Source organism: Phaseolus vulgaris, chromosome 1 (assembly GCF_000499845.2).
Source record: "Phaseolus vulgaris cultivar G19833 chromosome 1, P. vulgaris v2.0, whole genome shotgun sequence".
NCBI classification, from domain to species: domain Eukaryota; kingdom Viridiplantae; phylum Streptophyta; class Magnoliopsida; order Fabales; family Fabaceae; genus Phaseolus; species Phaseolus vulgaris.
The window spans coordinates 51,058,288-51,076,281 of NC_023759.2; the positions used below are offsets into that span (position 1 = coordinate 51,058,288).

Below are 17,994 nucleotides of genomic sequence, written 5' to 3' on the forward strand. Positions count from 1 at the left end.
AAATAGTGTTTACTATAATGAATGAATCTGCATGTATTGATAAGTCTGGTGTATGTCTCAAATGCGTTGGCAATTCTGAGTGGAAGAACTCAAGCAAATTGTCATCGAGTGGAGGGTTTGTTTGTACAAGGACTATTTTACCAGTCAATTCTTGAACATTTTTGGAATACGTTGAGGAATGAGGATACAAATCAGATTAATAAATACCATAATAGCGTGCCGAAATTTGTGAGATGTAACTGTACAAAATAACTGATTATGTGAAGAAAGAGCTCAATCAAATCAAATTCAGGGAACACGCTCCAACACTCGTTGTAATGCCTTTTTGATACCTTCCTGATCGAGAGATGTAGTCAAGTGTATCTCCTGCACCTGCATCACAGCAGAAAAGCATATGGACATTTTCAATTTAGGTAATGTATTCGAATTATGACAGGAAAAATGAGTGAAGAAAGAGAAACAAAATATATTACAATGAGTGACTCAATTGATAATATGATAAGTACTTCATGTTTTTTGAGTTATGAGAAAAAACTCGATCGAAAGTCAAAACTATAGCATGAAGTATTTCGAGTCACTCAAATACTGTTAGAGAAGCTAATTTAATGCCAAAATTGTATGTGTCTTTAACATCTGTTCTACAGCGTTGAGGTGCATTTCACTTGCATAATGCATAACTTGAGACAAATACTTACAAAATTTAGGTGAGAGACTATTATAAGTTTACTTATTTATCAAACTAAAATAGAGATATAAAGTAACGTGCAATCCATAAAACAAATATTTAACATAATGGTCCATAGCAATAAGCCTATTGCAAAATGTGTGTTGCATATTCCTTTGAAAGTGATATGCATAATTAAAGGAAAATACCTGTCTTCCAGCACGAGCAAGTAGAGTAAACCTTTGGTTGGTGGGAGGTGCCTAAGATTCAAAAGTTGGGAGAAATGAAAAGCATGACCAAAATAAACAAGTATATAAATTGGCATATTCCATTATTTAAGAAAAAAATATGAATGAAAACTCACATTAGAAAGCCAAAGTTGCAAGTCCTGCGAGACCACTCGTTTTTCAAACCCTTGACGGCTGATTCTTACATCTGATATACTGTGACAGAATGTCGTCGTACCATAGAAAAGTCATAATGCATTCATTATAACTCGTTTTTTCAAAACTCATCTAATTGCACTGCCATTTAAATAAAAGCATTAACAAAATGAAGGCTCCGAAATACACGATTTGTATACATGGATGAATATCATTTTCAAAATAAAAATATAAAATGCAGTTTTGGCGGAAAATACGTGATCATAAGCATTTATGGACAAAATGAAAAATGGCCTGTTATTTTTAAATGTTTGTACCCTCAAAATTTCATTCCCTTACATTAGTCAAGAAGACCATAACCATTTGTTTTCTCTTTCGTCACTACAAATTTTTTCAAGTCAAAGTTGTGCTTCACAGTGTGCCTGTATTTTCAAGAGCATTTCTTTTTGTGGGACAAGACTTGGCATCTTTTTCGTGCTATGCTCATGATTGTTTCTAGACGAATTTCAATTGCTGAGATTCTAACTCTGATTGCCAATATTTCAAGTAGTTAAATTTTCAAATAGTTTGGAAACATACCCATCTTCCTGTTGTAGCTCTTCAAGGATTGTTTCAAGCCCTGGAAGAGGTTCAATACTATCACCATCACCACCGCCCAGAGAATCAAGATCAGCTGAATCATCCTGAAATATAAAAATTATTGATCAAAACATTTCCTTAAGCACGCACGCTTACATACCATGCCTTCCTCCTGCATATGCATGTGTATTTCGTGATTACATGTTAGATCTCATGTTAAAACCAATTGAGCTTATTAGAATAGGCAAATTATTCTAGAGCTATAAGTTCTAATACCATGTCAAATTTGTTAAAGCCAATTGAGATTAAGCAAAGTTGTTCAACATATATATAACAATTCCAAGAATTAAGGAGAGGAGGTGAAAGTTCCCTACACTACAAACCTGAGGTATTACTTTGTCCAAAGTTTCTAGAAGTGGATCTTCTTCTAGCTGTTTAATTGATAAGGTGATCCTTGATTTTATCCTGCAATTAAATCAAAAAATGATTTCCATGAACGAAGACAAAATGTAGCCAAATAGAAAAATAACAGTGTTTGTTCTAAAATTCATTCATGTGGTTCATCAAGTTTTTATAGTGTTAATTCATGACATGGTATATAAGCCTCTATAACCATGAGGTTCATAGTTCAATCTTTGATGTACTCTTTCTTGTAGAGAAAAGTTAATTTTAACACAAGGCAGTGTATCCTTTACATTTCATTTTAATGGCAACATACACAAGAATTATAAATGTGAAAAATGAAAGTTAATTTTAAGAACTTACTTTTAGTTTATCTAAAATTCAAAAACTAACATAAAAATTGTCATATACACTTGATGAACAGATTGATTATTCTGCTTAAAAGTTTCCTTTAAAAAGCATAACTACTGGGAATCTCACCAATCAATACCAATAACTTTGGCCCTCACTTGATCACCTACTTTCAAGATATCTCTGACATCCTGAACTAGATCCCATGACACCTCCGAGATGTGTATAAGACCAGTAAGGTGATAAAGACCTGCATCATTCTGTGATGTCACTTGTAACTTTTCCATGATAAAGTGAAAAACAGAAAATTGTAGACATGTGAGTTATGCAAAGGTAGTTACCGTCAGGGAACCGCAAATGAACAAAAGCACCATAGTCCTCAACATAACCAACTTTTCCTTCAAAAATGTCCCCTAAATTGACATGTTTTGAAAATTTGGACCAGGCACCTTCCTTTTCTGAGAATATCATTTTCTTGTTATCCTCATCCGCTAGAATCACCTAAAATTGGAAGAAAAACTGCAATTACTCATAAATTTTAGACAGTTTCATGTAAACAAAGCTAGCATGTTGAAAAAAAAAATACTACTATAACCTAATTAAGAGTAGAGAAAAAGATTGTGATATCAAACTGGTGTAGGGAGGAAGCACTGAATAAACACTTCCATATGTAAACATCTCAGAGTTAAGAATTTGTAAATTTTCAAGGTCCAGATAGTGTTTGAAAAGTTGAAATAGCTCAAATCAGATGCTGTTCTGCAGGAAAAATTTACAACAGTTCTCTAGATTCAGGGTCAATGGTTTTTTCAGGTAGCAACTTTAGGTAAACACTGTAATAGATTAGCAGAATAAAAAATTATAACATATAGTACTGATTATTTAAATATTAAAGTCTACCTTTGCCGATATGATTGAACCAATTAAGCCTTTTGCAATTTCTTGGATAGGTTTCTCTGGTTCTGCACAAAGGAATCAATGCTACAATAAATCAGCAATTTCAACTCCACATGCTATTATCAATACGAAGCACCAAAGTTATTGGATTCGACAATCTACTCAGACTTTGTGGAAGGTCTCTAAATCTGATTTGTAAACTCGACTCAGACTCGAGTCTACCTCATACAAAAAAAATTCAACAAAAAAAATATTTTATGATACTAATTCCATAATATTTGAAATAAACAAATTCATTCACCAATAAAATATTAATTATCAAAATATAAGATAATTAAATAACTAAACAACATGTTATCAAGTTTAAAAATCTAAAAAACTCCCAATATATCCAAAAATCTTCAATCTACTCAAAAACTCCAAATTCAACCTAAAATCGGTGACTTAGCCTCGAACTCGCGAGTTTACACCGAGTTAGTGCGAGTTTACTCAAAAACGAGTTTACTCATTAGTCAACTCGTGACCTTTAAGTGGATTCTTAAATTCGTAAGCGTTTACGAGTTAATCTTAGGGATTAATAACCTTGGAAGCAACTAAAATATATCCACACAGATGTTTAAATGGCATGCTAAGACAGTCAAACATGGTTAAAAGCTATACAACAAGCCATAGGAAACCAGCAAATTTTTATCTGTATACCATCATGGATTATGGGTACCAAAGGATGCTAAAAGGGCAGCCATGAACGTGAATGGGTCTAAGGTATCATCATTAACTAGTGTTTGACAAACACGAAGATGCTGAAGAGAAAATATAAGTAATTTTCAACAGTATAACAAAACTTGTATGATATTACAGGAAATCTATCTTATTTACATAAACTGAAACCACACTTTCTAAAGTAGCCACAAGATTGTTTCTTCTGTGGGAGGGGGAGAACAAAATGAGAATGTTAAGGACCAATTTTTAACCCTTCAACTCTGCTTTACATTTAGGAAAAAAGAAGAATAATGTAAGAAACATTGACGATGAACAAATAGATGGATCTATACCTTTACATGTATGCACTGGACTCAATTCAGGGAATGGGAGAAACCCCAGAATAGAATAAAACCGAACCCTCAGGCCTCCAGAATTAAAACCTTCAACCCTACCGTTATAAATGAGTCCACTATCTTTATATGCCTTTGCAGCCTTCCAATCTGATGATCTCTACTTCATTGCAGAAATCATGTATCAGAACACAACATACAAAAATTACCATTAACCAAAACTTAACCAATTAAATAGAACATGCCGCAGCAATAATCGATTGGAGCTTATATTCCCTTCAAATAATTGTTTTTTTATAACAATAACATGCAAGAAGTAATAAGTTGGTTATATGGTATGACTAAGAATGAAAATTGCGTTAATGATATGAATAAGAATAACAGACCCGAGCAAGACGAGCTTCATCCAGTGGATCTGGAGGAGTAGGGCGTTGAAGAAGTCCACTTTCGAGATTTTGGTCAATTTGGGTATTGCCAGAGGCAGAGATTAAGAGTTTATGAGTGTGGTAGTGATGGTGCTGCCATTGCCAAGGTGTCTTAACAGTAAACTTGTGGGGGAAATTGAGGAAAGGAGAAAGGTGTGATTGAGATTGTGAAGCTGAGAGGAAGGAGATGGAAGTGTAGGAGGCAAAAGTTGCAGTTGCAGAGAAAATGGGCATTATTGTTCTTTTCTTTGAACTTCAACTCAAAGAAGTTCAGGTCTCACTGAACCTCAAACAGAGAAAGAAGATAGATAGATAGATTGTAACAAAACTAATGGATACGTTCCACGTGTCGTTTTTTGCACCGCTAATCTCTTATGCTCTCCCTCCTACCTAGTAACTGCTAACTTGTGGTCGTGGCGTAAACACGCACTATTGTGTTTTCTTTTCTTTATCACTGTTATACTCTTTAAACCCTAATATTTTTTATTATTAACTGAATTTATAAAAAATAATAACATTTTATAAATCTTAGCTAAGAGTGAAAAAAGCATTAAAAGAATCTATTTTATGTAAGAATGAAATGATTTGATAGTTTATTTTCACTTTTTTTGAATAATAAAAGTATGTACAATAATATAAAAAGGGTGTCAGAGTAGGTTAAGAGTTTTTATGAATTTAATCTGACTTTGGCACCCGGTGATTTGTGGAAGCAAGCTATATTTAATCTGACATTGGTTTTCAGTATTAAGAAATGTGGGACTTTCCACAAATTTCATCTCATGCTTGCCTTTTACTCAGAAGCCATAAAGTGGTTGTATACGTTCTTGACGCTTTCGCTTGCTCGTCTTTGTGGGATCTACAGCTTTGAAAAATCTTGGAGCCAGTTGAACTAGCCATTTAGGGTCTATGGCAGTGACCTCACGCATATATTCCTTCGTTGTCATCACAAGCTCGTGGTAGATTACCCAGTCTGGTTGTCTCTGGAACAAAGCTGAGCTTGGATGGATATATACACACTGGTTGTTAACCAGGGTTCTGTAACCTTCCTGAGGGTCCTTTCTAGCAGCATGGAAAAAGAATCCTGCAGCAATAGCCTTCGTGACTTTGGTTAACTTATTTCCAGCACTCGCAACATCTAATTTGTACCTGGATTATGAATATTCATACACCTGGTTTAGAATGCAGTTTCATATAATTCAAGGATTATGCATGAGACCATGGTCAACATAATAACTAAATCCGAAAAACACTCACATTATACACAGCAAAAAGTATTTAGAAGAATATCTAGATATCATACCTATCCATGATGGTGAGAAGCTGTTTTCTAACATCCTGCACTCTTCTCAACGATCGGGATTGAACAAAGTTCTCAGAACACCACGGCCCTGAAAAATTCTTAGCTTTCCAAGCTTCATAAACAGCAAGTAGAGTAAGATGGTCACCCTCTGGCTGTAAAAACTTTGCCCTCTTCTGATCTGCTTGGCCTTGCTTTTCCCTTGGCCTGTAAAAAATATTTCCGGTTTGGATCATGGCAATTATGGTCAAAATCTCATCACTGCATCCAAGATCCACACTGGCAAGTAGCATCTTGGACAAAGGTGGATCCAAAGGAAATTCTGCCATTTTCCTCCCTAGTTTGGTTAACAGGCCCTCTTCATCCAATGCTCCAAGACTGTAAAGCTGCTCCATAGCAGAAACAAGCGCCTGAGGTGAAGGTGAATCCATAAAATCAAAGGCCAATAGATCGGTTATCCCCATAGCTTTCATATTAAGAGTAGTTGTTGCTAGGTTTATCCTTTGAATCTCTGGAACTGTAGTGGGAGACATCTCATTCCTATATGCACTCTCAGTATATAGACGATAACACTTCCCAGGTCCTGTACGCCCTGCACGCCCTGCTCTTTGTTTGGCTGATGCTTGTGAAATTGGAGTTATCACCAAAGAATCAAGGCCTTGCTTCGGGTTATAAACATTCTGCTTGGCAAATCCAGGATCAACTACATAAGATAAACCATCAATGGTCAAAGAAGCTTCAGCAATGTTTGTAGCCACAACCACTTTCCTTTTCCCAGGTGGAGTAGGTTCAAATATCCTAGACTGCATTTCACTAGGAAGAGCACTATAAACAGGTAAAATGATGAGCTCTGGAACATTCTTACCCAATCCCTTCATTCTCTCAAAAAGAGATTGGCATGCAAAATCAATCTCTTCTTGGCCAGTTAAGAAGAGAAGAATGTCTCCTTTAGATTCTGTCAAGTGGATCTGCAAAACAGTGAGCAAAGATGAATCCAAGTAATCACTCTCAGGCTGTTTAGCATAAAGTATCTCCACAGGAAAAGTTCTCCCAGGTATTGTAAAGATGTTACAGTCAAAGAAATACCCTGAAAACTTCTCAGCATCAAGAGTAGCAGACGTGACGATCAATCTTAATTCAGGCCTAATCTTCAGTAGCAGCTTCAGAAGTCCAAAAAGAACATCAGTATAAACAGTTCTTTCATGGGCTTCATCAAGCATAATAACTGAATACCGTGACAGATTCTCATCCACCAACATCTCCCTAAGAAGCATACCATCAGTCATGTACTTGATGACAGTATCCGATCCAGTGCAATCCTCAAACCGAATGGCGAAACCAACTTCCTCCCCCAATCGACAACCGAACTCTTCTGCAACCCTCTTTGCAACAGACACTGCAGCGGCTCTCCGTGGTTGAGTACACCCAATTTTCCCCTTTGTGGTGTACCCCGCTTCGGCAAGATACTGGGTAAGCTGAGTAGTCTTCCCAGAACCAGTTTCTCCGATCACCACCAACACCTGATTATCATGCACAGCCTGAATCAATTCATTTTTCAGTTTATAAATTGGCAAACTCTGCCTCTGCTCCGGAATAGAAAACTTTGATTTCGGCCCAAACGAAATGGTTTTTTCGCAGTTCTCCTTCCACTCCGGCATGTCAAAGGCAGATAAACCCACCCCCCTAAGCTCGTAAGCAAGGTGTCTTTCACCTTTCTCCGGCATAGGATCTTCCCAAGGGCGATTCAGATCCTTTGGAATTGAATCCAGCATTGAACGATGCAGCTGTTCTCGCACTTCCCTTCGTTCCTTAGCAAGCGCAGACTGAATCGCCGCGCTGCGAAGCAGAGAACCTTCTGGATTCGTGAAAATCTTAAGAGGAGACATGTCCATTGAGTGTTTGGTTTTTTTCCCCTGCAAGAAAGCAGGTGCATCATCATTCAACTCAATCTCAAGATCCTCATCGTCACCTTCTTCTTGGTGTAGCAATCCATCTCCCTCCTCCTCCTCCTCATCATCTGGAAAATTCAAGTTTCCGGCGGCAGTGAACTGTTTTACTTCCCGTTTCTCCGGAGAAGAGATTCTCTTCTTGTGAGGCCTCCACGAAGAACTGCCACTGCCCTCTTCTCTGGTTTCAGACTCTGTCTTAGAGGGTGTAAGAACTGCATGAACAACGGTGAAAAGCGTTCGGACAAGGTAATCCGGAAAATGGGCACCGTTGTCCTTGAGTTTGTCGACGAAGTGGTTAAGGTTGTCGGAAGAGCTTGCCAAGTGGATGATGAACTCGGCGAGGACCTTGTCGGCGGCGCCGGTGTGGGATTCGAGCTCGGCGCAGACCTTGGAGAGGAGCGACAAGTGTTGAAGCGCGTTGAATCCATCGATCGCAGCCATGGCGAGAAGTGAGATTGAGACGCGTGAGAAAATGGTGTGTGGTGTGAGATGAGCGTAGCGTAGGCCACAAGAAATGGTTACCTTCAAAATCTCGCGCTTTCTTCACTATTTATATACGATTTTGAATTTCAATCATGTTTCAAATTTCAATAATGCATATTCTTTTTCTTTTAAAATTAATAATAAATAAATATAACATAGGTTCTGCATAACAAAAACATTTAAACAACACCTTTTTTTAAAAAAATAATAATAACGCGTTTTTTATTAAATAAAACAAAACGTTTTTATTAAATAAAACAAGTTTTTTTTCTTTGAAATAAAACCACGCGTCCCTTCTCATAAAAAGCCATGTTTGATTTGGTCAACGAAAATGTTTTACTCTTCAACTCACTCACTAAATTGCTAAAGTGATGTTCAAATCGAGTATTCTTGTATTTTTAACATGATTGTTTCTTGATGCACCTCCATAGTTATTATATGGTATCATTCTCATATATTATTGTATTTCAAAAGTATTTTATTTTAATATTTTGAATTATATAATTTAGAAAAAAAAATAGATTTATAATTAACTTTCAGATTATGTAATTCGGAAGACTTTTGTGATTAGCTAGATTACATAATCTGGAAGTTAATTACGAAACTAGAAAAACAGTTCTGGATTATGTAATTGAAAGTTAGATGCATGATTAACTTTCGAATTACATAATCTAAAAATCTTTTTTAATGAAAATAAACTTCTAGATTATACATCTGAAAGTCTTTCTTTCATATGAAGTATTAGCTAAAATGTTTTCTGAATATGAGATTAATCTTAGAATTATGTAATTCATAATTTTTTTTTAAATGCATAATTAACTTATGAATTATATAATTTAGAAGTCTTTTTTTAATATAAGATTACCTTTTGCATTATGTAATCTGAAATATATCTTAATCACATAATCCACGGGCTTATTTCAAATAAATAAATAAATCAATTTTTTGTAAATCTAAATAATACTTCTAAATCGAAAACATCTTCCAAATTATCTATGAATGTGATAAAAAGGATAAAGTAGCCTTTTAACATTTACATTAGATGTATAATGAGATAAGTTACAGCTAGAGGCAAGTGGTAAGCATAAAAGGTATTTAAAATATTATTAATTCTTACATTTTTTAACATTTAGATAATTTGCTAGACAGCTTATATATTATCTATTTTATATTTGATTTAGATCTAATAATATCAAATTATGATAGAATGTGCGTGACCCTCTTACTATAATTACTTAAAATTTAAAAAAAAAATTAATTTCTTATATAATATTTATTTTTAAAAATTATATAGAAACAATATTTTTAATACTTCTGTTTTAAAAAAAATTTATTTCATTTTCAGACTGAAAAAATACATTAAAAATTTATGTAAAAGAACAAAAACATATTTAACATAGAAGGTTTCATTATAAATCATAAAAAGAAAAAAAAGACGTATACACGATTAATGTTAAAAAATGTTATAACATATCTAAATATAATGTAATATTTATAAGTGTATTTTTTATAAACATATTTAGGATAATATTTTAAACGCAAATCTTTTATACATAATATATATAGATATATTATTGCATAATGCATATATAGTTTATATTAGTTTGCTTAGACATGTGCCCTTCTGGAAATGATTTGCTACTCAGTAAAAAATTTAAACAAAAAAAAACCTGAATGTACAAGTTTAAATTATGAGAAACTTGGTTCCAATACAATATTGACACATGCCATTTGTTCCCTGTAGATTATTCTTCTTCCCTTGGTTTCTTACTATGGACTGAAGTGATTCTGCTCCTGTATTTCTACCATAATTTATTTCCAATTCTTGTTTCTGTTAGACAACACTTGCTTGAGCCATTCTTTTCTGGCCCCGACCAGCAAGTACTTCACAATCCTGCACAATTGTTTAGCAACAAGACAACAATGTGATGCATAACATAGTAATCAAAGGAAAAACACTCAAAAAAACTTAGATGAGGGTGCATAATTTTCATGTAATGGCAGATGATTGTTGTTATTTGACGTATCAGCATAACTCAGATGTCAAGTTGCATAATGATGCCTAACATGAAAGTTTTTATATAAAAAAAATAAGGGTGCAAATCATTCAGTGGCCACAACTCAAGTGTTAGAGGATAAATGAAACTTAAAAAATGTTTCAACCAGAAAATGAAAGAACTCTTCAAACCAACAAATAAACTGTAGTGTTATTCAGACAGCTGAATTAATACTAATTAAGAAAACAAAATCACTGAGAAAGCATGTATGTATATATATATTATCACTTTGTTGCTAGTTATTTGGTGCAAGTTATATAGATATTTTTGTGACAGATTTTACCTGTACAATAGCTTGTGCACACAGCTTCCCAGAAAGAACAGCACCTTCCATTGAAGCTAAATATTTTTGTTTTGTGTAATCTCCAGCTAAGTAGAAACCTTCAATAGGAGATCTTTGTAGCGGACGGCAAGGTTCACAATTTGGAACGGTTTTGTAAACCGACCTGAAACAATGGAACCAGTTCCACTAGGATTTAGAACACACTGAATGTAAATGGCTATAAATGTCTCTATTGGTTCACTGACAGCAAAAACAATCTCAATCCATGTTTAGAAAAGAAGTAAAAAAGGAATAATCCACCTCTGTGGATCTTCAGACAAACCTTGGTGTTTTAACAACATGGTACTTGACAATCTTTGCTTTGCTTTGGTCTGCAGAAATTTCATCAGGAAAGAGTTTGGCAAGCTCAGACATTGTGGCTTCAATGATATCTTCATCACTACGTGAAATCCATTCTTCAGCTGGTGCAAAAACCAACTCTAACATAGACTTGTTTGGGTCATAATATTCCTGCATTAGATCATGAAAGAGTCACCCAAACAACATTCCAGCAGTTAATGATAACCAGACAAACATATGCAGAAGAAATTCAGCCTCAAACCTCAAAAAAAAAAAGTACACAAATATCTGAAAAATAAGAGGAAATAAAAATCAGTGGAAATCAATGACATGAAAGAAGTGTTTACCTTGCAAGTTACAGACATGTCAGCATATACACTCAGAAGGGGACTTCTGCACGAAGAAAAATATAAAATATGCAAGATGTGAGGTGATGAAATACTTAATTTATAATCCAGAAATGCCATCAAGAAAGCAAAGAATAAAAAACTTCATTTCACACAGCAAAGTTAAAGTGATTTTCATCCCTAAAATCCTCAGATACCTAAAACATCAGAAAATTAAAAATCCTCCAGCAATAACCAGATTGTATCGATTGCAATCACCATAAAAATTCCTTTTATCCTAAAGCAATCGACAAACAATATTTAATTATTTGCAATTGGAAATTGTACGCGAAACAGTACCATATACACAGAACAGAATCTCAATAAACCACATCATGCTAGACCACATCAATGCCCTGAATAAATTCTTAAACAAACTCTTAACCAAGTTAAGCAAAGAATGGAATAGAAAGGATCTTGGCCACAAATTTTTATTCCCTTTATCACCTTTTTTTCTGCAGTAAGTTATAGCACACTACCTGAATATAGGTCAAATCATAAAACTCAATAGATTGGTCACTGTCAATTACCCTCCTACTAAACAACACATTATAAGAGTGTCAACATTTAGAGAGAGGATATCTTCTATACTATTTCCATGTTACAATATTCAGTTTGGCCTCTGATTGTTATACGTGCCTAATTTCCCAATTTATCAAGAACAAAAGTTGGCTCTAATATACACTCATGTATCAGTAAATGAACAGCATTTCTAGACATTACTAGTGTTTCAAAGTGTGAGGGAGACCTGCTAAAGAGAAGGTGATCATATGTGTTCTTCAGTTTTCTGTCAAACCTGCAAACAGGATGGATATGTAGTATGTCACCACAACATTGGAGCTAACGATATAAAACATCACCCACAAATATTACAAATTAATTTTGTTATTGGTATCCAGAATTTTGAAAAAAAATAATAATAAAGTGAGGAAACTATATATTTTAAAAAAAGTATATTACTGAATAGTGACATTATTTTACTGCAACTCTATATTTAAAGGTTTCACTTACCATTACCACAACTATTACAACCATTCAATTGGAAGAATAATATTAATTATTTAATTATAAATTTCCAATTGTCATTGATACAATTTAAGGCAAATCACAGAAATTTTTATTCCAATCTTTTCAAATATTTGAGTTTTAATATATTGACAGCAAAATGAAATAATGATGACTGTAATAATTTGATTTAAAATTAAGATTTGCATGGACACCAAAAACCATTGCTTACCATATATGAACATTTATGACAGGGACTCCAACTAACTTATCCAATCTCTGGAAATACGGAATGCCTTTCCAGTTGTCAGGTAAAAGAAGCTTCAGAATATCCACTGTTTTCAAGAAAAAGAAATCCTCAAAAATATTGATGAATGGAGATTAAGAATACCAGAAAAAAAAAATTAATGTAATGGGAAAATAAGAAGAATAAAAAACCTGGAGCTGCAAACACGTAAGCATCCCCCTCCATCACCTTCCCATTACTTAGTAAGAAGTTCTTCACTGTTCCATCATCATTTAGCTCAATTTTTTGAATGCGTGAACTGAGATGAACTTCCCCACCCAAGGACTGAATATGATCAACTATTGGCATACAAAGTCTTTCAGGGGGATTGCCATCCAAAAATGCCATCTTAGAACCATGTTTTTCCTAGTCAAGAATTTAGTAATATAACAATTAGTTGAAAGAGAAAAAATTACATCATAAGTTCCCCAACCACAAAACATATTTGTGAAATAAAAGGCCATCTTAGAGTTTATTACTAATCTGATTGCATTAAACTATTATAACAGGAAAAAAATAACCTTGTCTATCCGACAATAATGCTAGAGGGACAGTATCTAAGAAAAGGAAATGATCACACCTGAAGGAATCGGTTTAAAGCAATCAATATACATTGCATTGAAAGTTCATCAGGATTGATGAAGTTTAGTGCCTTTGACATTGCTATGAACACCTCGTCAGTTACTCGTTCAGGTACACCCTATCAAAAGGTGAAAACATTTTGTTATTCTCAGATGATTTGCAACACTGATCATGAGATGGTTGCATTCAGTCCCGTTGAAATCAACCTATGGTAGATGGAATCTATTTTAAAGCAGTATCAAAAAATGCAATCTAACAATTGTAACTATAATATAGATACCCTTTCTATGTTTCCCAGTAAAGTAAACTGCCACCATTAAATTAAGAGATAGATAAAAAGTACAATATACAAAATTTATTTATTCTTCCATTCTTGGAGCACAGAAGTCCCTTCACCTCACTCTGAACCAAAATGACCAGTATTTCAACTCAGATATACATGGCTAACCTGACAAAACAACTTCATCTATACCCTGTAAGTCTCCAGCACATAATTTTTCTGACAGTAAATAAATTAACTACACTAGTAAAGGCATGCAGACATAGACAATTCTCCTCATATGGAGACACTAGTAAAGCCCAAGCCCCATTGTCTCAAATAACAGAACTATCCCTACCTCTCAAACCCTCTTATTTATAGACAATATGCCTTATTTCTTCAACAGTTCAACCAACTAACCTAACTAACTCCTTCACTACCAGACACTTAACTGATTACCAATGAGTATCTATCAATACTCCCCTCCTAAAGAAGGTGGAATAGCTATGGCAGCTACAAATAACTTTGAATACTCTTCAGTCAATCACAAATGAATTTATCCATTCTTCCTGCAGCACTTTTTCCCACAAAGTACTTGTTAATCGACTGGTAAGGTTATACAATCAAGAAGACAACTGCTATACCTGTTTTATCATCCATTCTTTAACAGAAAGACCATCTTGAGCCTCAACATATGCCTGTCCACCAAGCATAGCTGGCAGAAGCCCAATTGCAAATTTGATTTTCTCTGGCCATGTCAGCATCTCGTTGTTCCTCAATATGGCCCAGATTCCTGTTATCAGATTCATGGCATGCAACTTGTAAATAATGATTAACATTTAGCACGTAAGGTATAATGAAACAAAATCTTAGAACGGGAATGATGTAGATGTTAAAATAAAATTGGAGAATTTAAGCATCAGTTGTTTATTTTTAGCAGAGAAAATATGTTCCTGTCCTGCAAACCAAATTAGTGAAGAAAGAGATAGAAGTAAGAGAGTAAAAGAATATAGAAACGAAGCTAAAATGCTCGTTCACTTTTGGCTTTGCAATTTTTAACTTGCATAAAATGGAACCAATTTAACCCATCTTGTTTCAATGATTATTGAATTCATTGTCATATATTCAAAATCAAAACTTGACTAGCAAATTGGGTTAAAGCTTCCAAGGAAACTAAAAATTTGTTAATTCTGGATTCTGGTTTGAGGCACTACCCATAGCATAAACAGGATAGTTGCTAGATAGTATTACAAATTTTGTAGTAGACAACTGCAAATTCTGCATGGTAGGCTTTCAAAATAAAGACATTCAATGTACTTTTTATAGAGACATCCAACTTCAGTTAGGTATATATAAATATGGACACCTATAATAAGTCTTACATCTTACCATTTAATGGGGACGGAAGGATTTCGGGGAAATCAAATCGACTAAACTCTCCGGGCTTACTTGGCATAGCAAAAATCATGGAATGCTCCTTCCATTGTAACCGGTCATTAAGGCCAAGTTCTCCAAATAGGTTCTGCACATTAGGGTAAGCCCCAACTGTGGGGAAGGGGAAAAGGTTGTAAGGCAAAGATAACTACAAAACATGGATTCTAATAATTAAAACATGTTTATTGATAAAATAATATGTTTTCTTTTGTAGTTCTAGAAATATTCCAGATCATCCAGCCTTTTACTCTTCTAATTCTCTTTTATCAAGAAATATTAAAAAAAGAGTTGAGGAAATGAAAGCGTAGCAGAAATTAATGAACTTACAGAAGATGTGTAGACCTGTTTCATACCAGTCTCCATCCTCATCTTTCCATGCAGCAATCTTAGGAAATGAATAATAGTATAAACACAACAAATTTCTTATCTAATTAAAACAACACGCTAAAATGATGAACAGAAGTTGTAAAAAGTGACAAATCATTGACGAAAGGGGTTAATTAGCAGGAAAACCTTTCCACCTAGAACGTCTCTTGCTTCCAGCAATATAGGCTTATGCCCAGCATCGGCCAAATATTTTGCAGTTGATAAACCAGCCAATCCTGCACTAATTTGAAACATGCATCAGTCCACAAAAGACAGAGTGATCAAAACTCATGTGCAAAGATTAGTTTACAAACAAGATTATCTTTAAATAACAAACATAATATCAGGGTACCCCTTTAATTTGAAATTTCACCAAAAATTGAAGATGCTGTAATTCCACAACTTTTTTACTTGCAGAAACGGGACTATCACAACACATTGCAATCGAGCATTGAGATGTGTGTTTATATCTATTTAATCACAAATGAAAGAATTCCTAATGCCTATCCCAAGCAGGGGCTCCTCTAACACATCAACATTAGAAGACAATACATGAAATGAAAAGGATATAACAGGTCCTAATCCGAAAACACCCAGAACAACTAAAGCAAGAAAACCCACAAAATTTGGCAGCAAAAACACAATTCTCATGCACAAAACGAACTTGCTTATTACCTGCACCGGCAATAACGATCTTCAGGGGTTGTAGCGGACGCGGAGAAGCACGAAAGGTGGAAGACAAGTAAGCAGCGTCGACGAAATTAACGGTGTTTTCAAGCTCCGGTCGTGGATAATCGACGCAAACGACACGCAAAGGAGAGAAATGGGTCCTCTTGGGAGCACGAAATGAAGTGGGTCGCACACTAAGACCCATGGAGTCGCTCCCACCAAACGATAACGAAATAGTGGCATCTGCAGAACCTACCTTGGGATTGGATAGATTTCTGGCGCCAAGCAGGCAATTCAAGTTGGCGGCAGATATATACCCAGAAGCAGCCATTGGAGCAGAGAACCCCAAAGAGATGAATGAAACAAAGCCTGAACAAAAAAGATGCGTGTGAATAATACTATAGCGGAATTGAAGTGCATGAAACTGTAATTTGAAAAGTTGATAAGGGGAGAAAAAGAAAAAGTTGAAGAAGTGAAAAGAGTGAGATTGTGTACGAAACGAAGCTTGCAGTTGCAGAGAGAGAGCACAGGGAGAATGGTGAGAAAGGGTGAGTGTTGTGTGGTGTGTTTTAAGAATTAATTTTGCTGTGTGAGCTGAGCAAGAATGGAAAGTGGGAAAAAATTAGGACAAAAAGACAATACAGATCATAAATGACGATAATACCCGCTACGTCTCTTCTTCTTTATTTGTTACTTTGGCCAACACTACACAACATTCTCGGATATATTCCTGGGTTAAATAAGTCAACGCGACAACGTGGGTGTTTGGTTCCGAGGTTAATAAAAAAAGTTTTAAATGTACTGTAATTGTTATTAATTCAAATTTATGATTAATTTGGTTTTTATAGTATAACAATTATTATAATAAATTATTCCTTCAATTTAACATTTTACTTCGTAGTTACACTAAATATCTGTAATTAAAATAATAATGAATTTGAAAAATAAAAAATCATTGCTTCTTGTTTCATGTTTTGGAAAGTGTTAATCCCGTTTGGATTAACTTCTTTCAGATACCAAACACCCAGATGCTTGAGACGGCTTTAAATCGAAACCATGTTTTCTTTGTCCACTTCTCCTCAAGTGCATGTGAACATAAAAACGGAAAAAATACAATAAATATTGCATTAGTAGATGAGATAATGCCGCAAACCGAAATAAAGAGATAGTAGTATACTTTAATAAGTATTTGGGAAAGAGACAAAAAAAATAATAAATATGACAGATAATATAAGTTACACTTAATCTTAAGTCTTTAATTAGGATAATGTTATTTCAAAATCAATAATTAAACATTCAAAATTAATTAATATCTCTTTATGAATATTAAAATTAAATTAAATGTAATGTTATTAAAGTATATAAAAATATAAACAATTTGATTTTATTGTTATTAATCCATTTGATAAAATGTACAGATAATATATACTTATGATTTAACTCTTAATAAAATTACATTTATACAAAATTACTAAAGATGTAAAATTAATTATAATTCACGTTAGTATAGCTTAATCATAACATTTAATCATAAATTATCAAAATTAAAATAAACGCATCTCCACTCTCAAGTAGATACATATTTTATGGCTGCCTATATTGTGTAACACTGCATCAAGTTTTGTAACAAACCTTCTCTGGAAGAAGTATTTGCCTGCTACTATAAAGATTTCAAGAACTCTATGTACAAAAATACAAATTATTGCTTCAACAAAACCGGAACAGTAAAACACAAATACATATTCTTTAAACAAAATTGGGTTGAACGCAATGCATTTGAATGCATTTACTTTTGAAAATTAAAAAACCTTCAACATTTGCTATTTCTTCTTAAAAGCGAGTGAAAAAA

General features: G+C 34.2%; 3 protein-coding genes across 7 annotated transcripts; all 3 read right to left on the minus strand.

Moving 5' to 3' along the window:
- Nucleotides 1-8: 8 nt before the first annotated feature.
- LOC137815272 (uncharacterized) lies at nt 9-5,181 on the minus strand. 2 transcript variants are annotated; one of them, XR_011081721.1, is made up of 10 exons: nt 4,712-5,159; nt 4,326-4,485; nt 3,277-3,338; nt 2,721-2,880; nt 2,509-2,629; nt 2,010-2,091; nt 1,627-1,730; nt 1,029-1,188; nt 874-924; nt 9-372 (listed from the first exon to the last, which is right to left on the minus strand). XR_011081721.1 is itself a non-coding variant. In XM_068618392.1 (10 exons), exons 1-10 carry the CDS (start codon nt 4,982-4,984, stop codon nt 289-291), a joined length of 1,176 nt encoding a protein of 391 aa, XP_068474493.1. In that variant the 5' UTR covers nt 4,985-5,181; the 3' UTR covers nt 9-288. The 2 variants fall into 2 exon arrangements, 1 of the variants encoding a protein (XP_068474493.1); XM_068618392.1 differs by having other exon boundaries at nt 1,029-1,107; nt 4,712-5,181.
- LOC137815271 (probable pre-mRNA-splicing factor ATP-dependent RNA helicase DEAH5) lies at nt 4,402-8,536 on the minus strand. Of its 3 annotated transcripts, XM_068618391.1 has the most exons (4): nt 6,913-8,536; nt 6,051-6,750; nt 5,538-5,896; nt 4,402-4,488 (listed from the first exon to the last, which is right to left on the minus strand). In XM_068618391.1, the coding sequence occupies exons 1-3, from the start codon at nt 8,435-8,437 to the stop codon at nt 5,545-5,547; spliced, it is 2,577 nt and encodes an 858-aa protein (XP_068474492.1). In that variant the 5' UTR covers nt 8,438-8,536; the 3' UTR covers nt 4,402-4,488; nt 5,538-5,544. The 3 variants fall into 3 exon arrangements, with proteins under 3 accessions (XP_068474492.1, XP_068474491.1, XP_068474490.1); XM_068618390.1 differs by having other exon boundaries at nt 4,402-4,475; nt 6,051-8,536; XM_068618389.1 differs by having other exon boundaries at nt 6,051-8,536.
- Nucleotides 8,537-10,101: 1,565 nt separating this feature from the next.
- LOC137815279 (15-cis-phytoene desaturase, chloroplastic/chromoplastic) lies at nt 10,102-16,849 on the minus strand. Of its 2 annotated transcripts, none has more exons than XM_068618407.1 (14): nt 16,641-16,849; nt 16,152-16,514; nt 15,624-15,712; nt 15,438-15,495; nt 15,066-15,221; nt 14,321-14,469; nt 13,416-13,535; nt 12,988-13,201; nt 12,782-12,884; nt 12,293-12,340; nt 11,506-11,551; nt 11,142-11,329; nt 10,820-10,982; nt 10,102-10,373 (listed from the first exon to the last, which is right to left on the minus strand). In XM_068618407.1, the coding sequence occupies exons 2-14, from the start codon at nt 16,474-16,476 to the stop codon at nt 10,314-10,316; spliced, it is 1,719 nt and encodes a 572-aa protein (XP_068474508.1). In that variant the 5' UTR covers nt 16,477-16,514; nt 16,641-16,849; the 3' UTR covers nt 10,102-10,313. The 2 variants fall into 2 exon arrangements, with proteins under 2 accessions (XP_068474508.1, XP_068474509.1); XM_068618408.1 differs by having other exon boundaries at nt 16,646-16,738.
- Between the last annotated feature and the right edge of the window lie 1,145 nt (nt 16,850-17,994).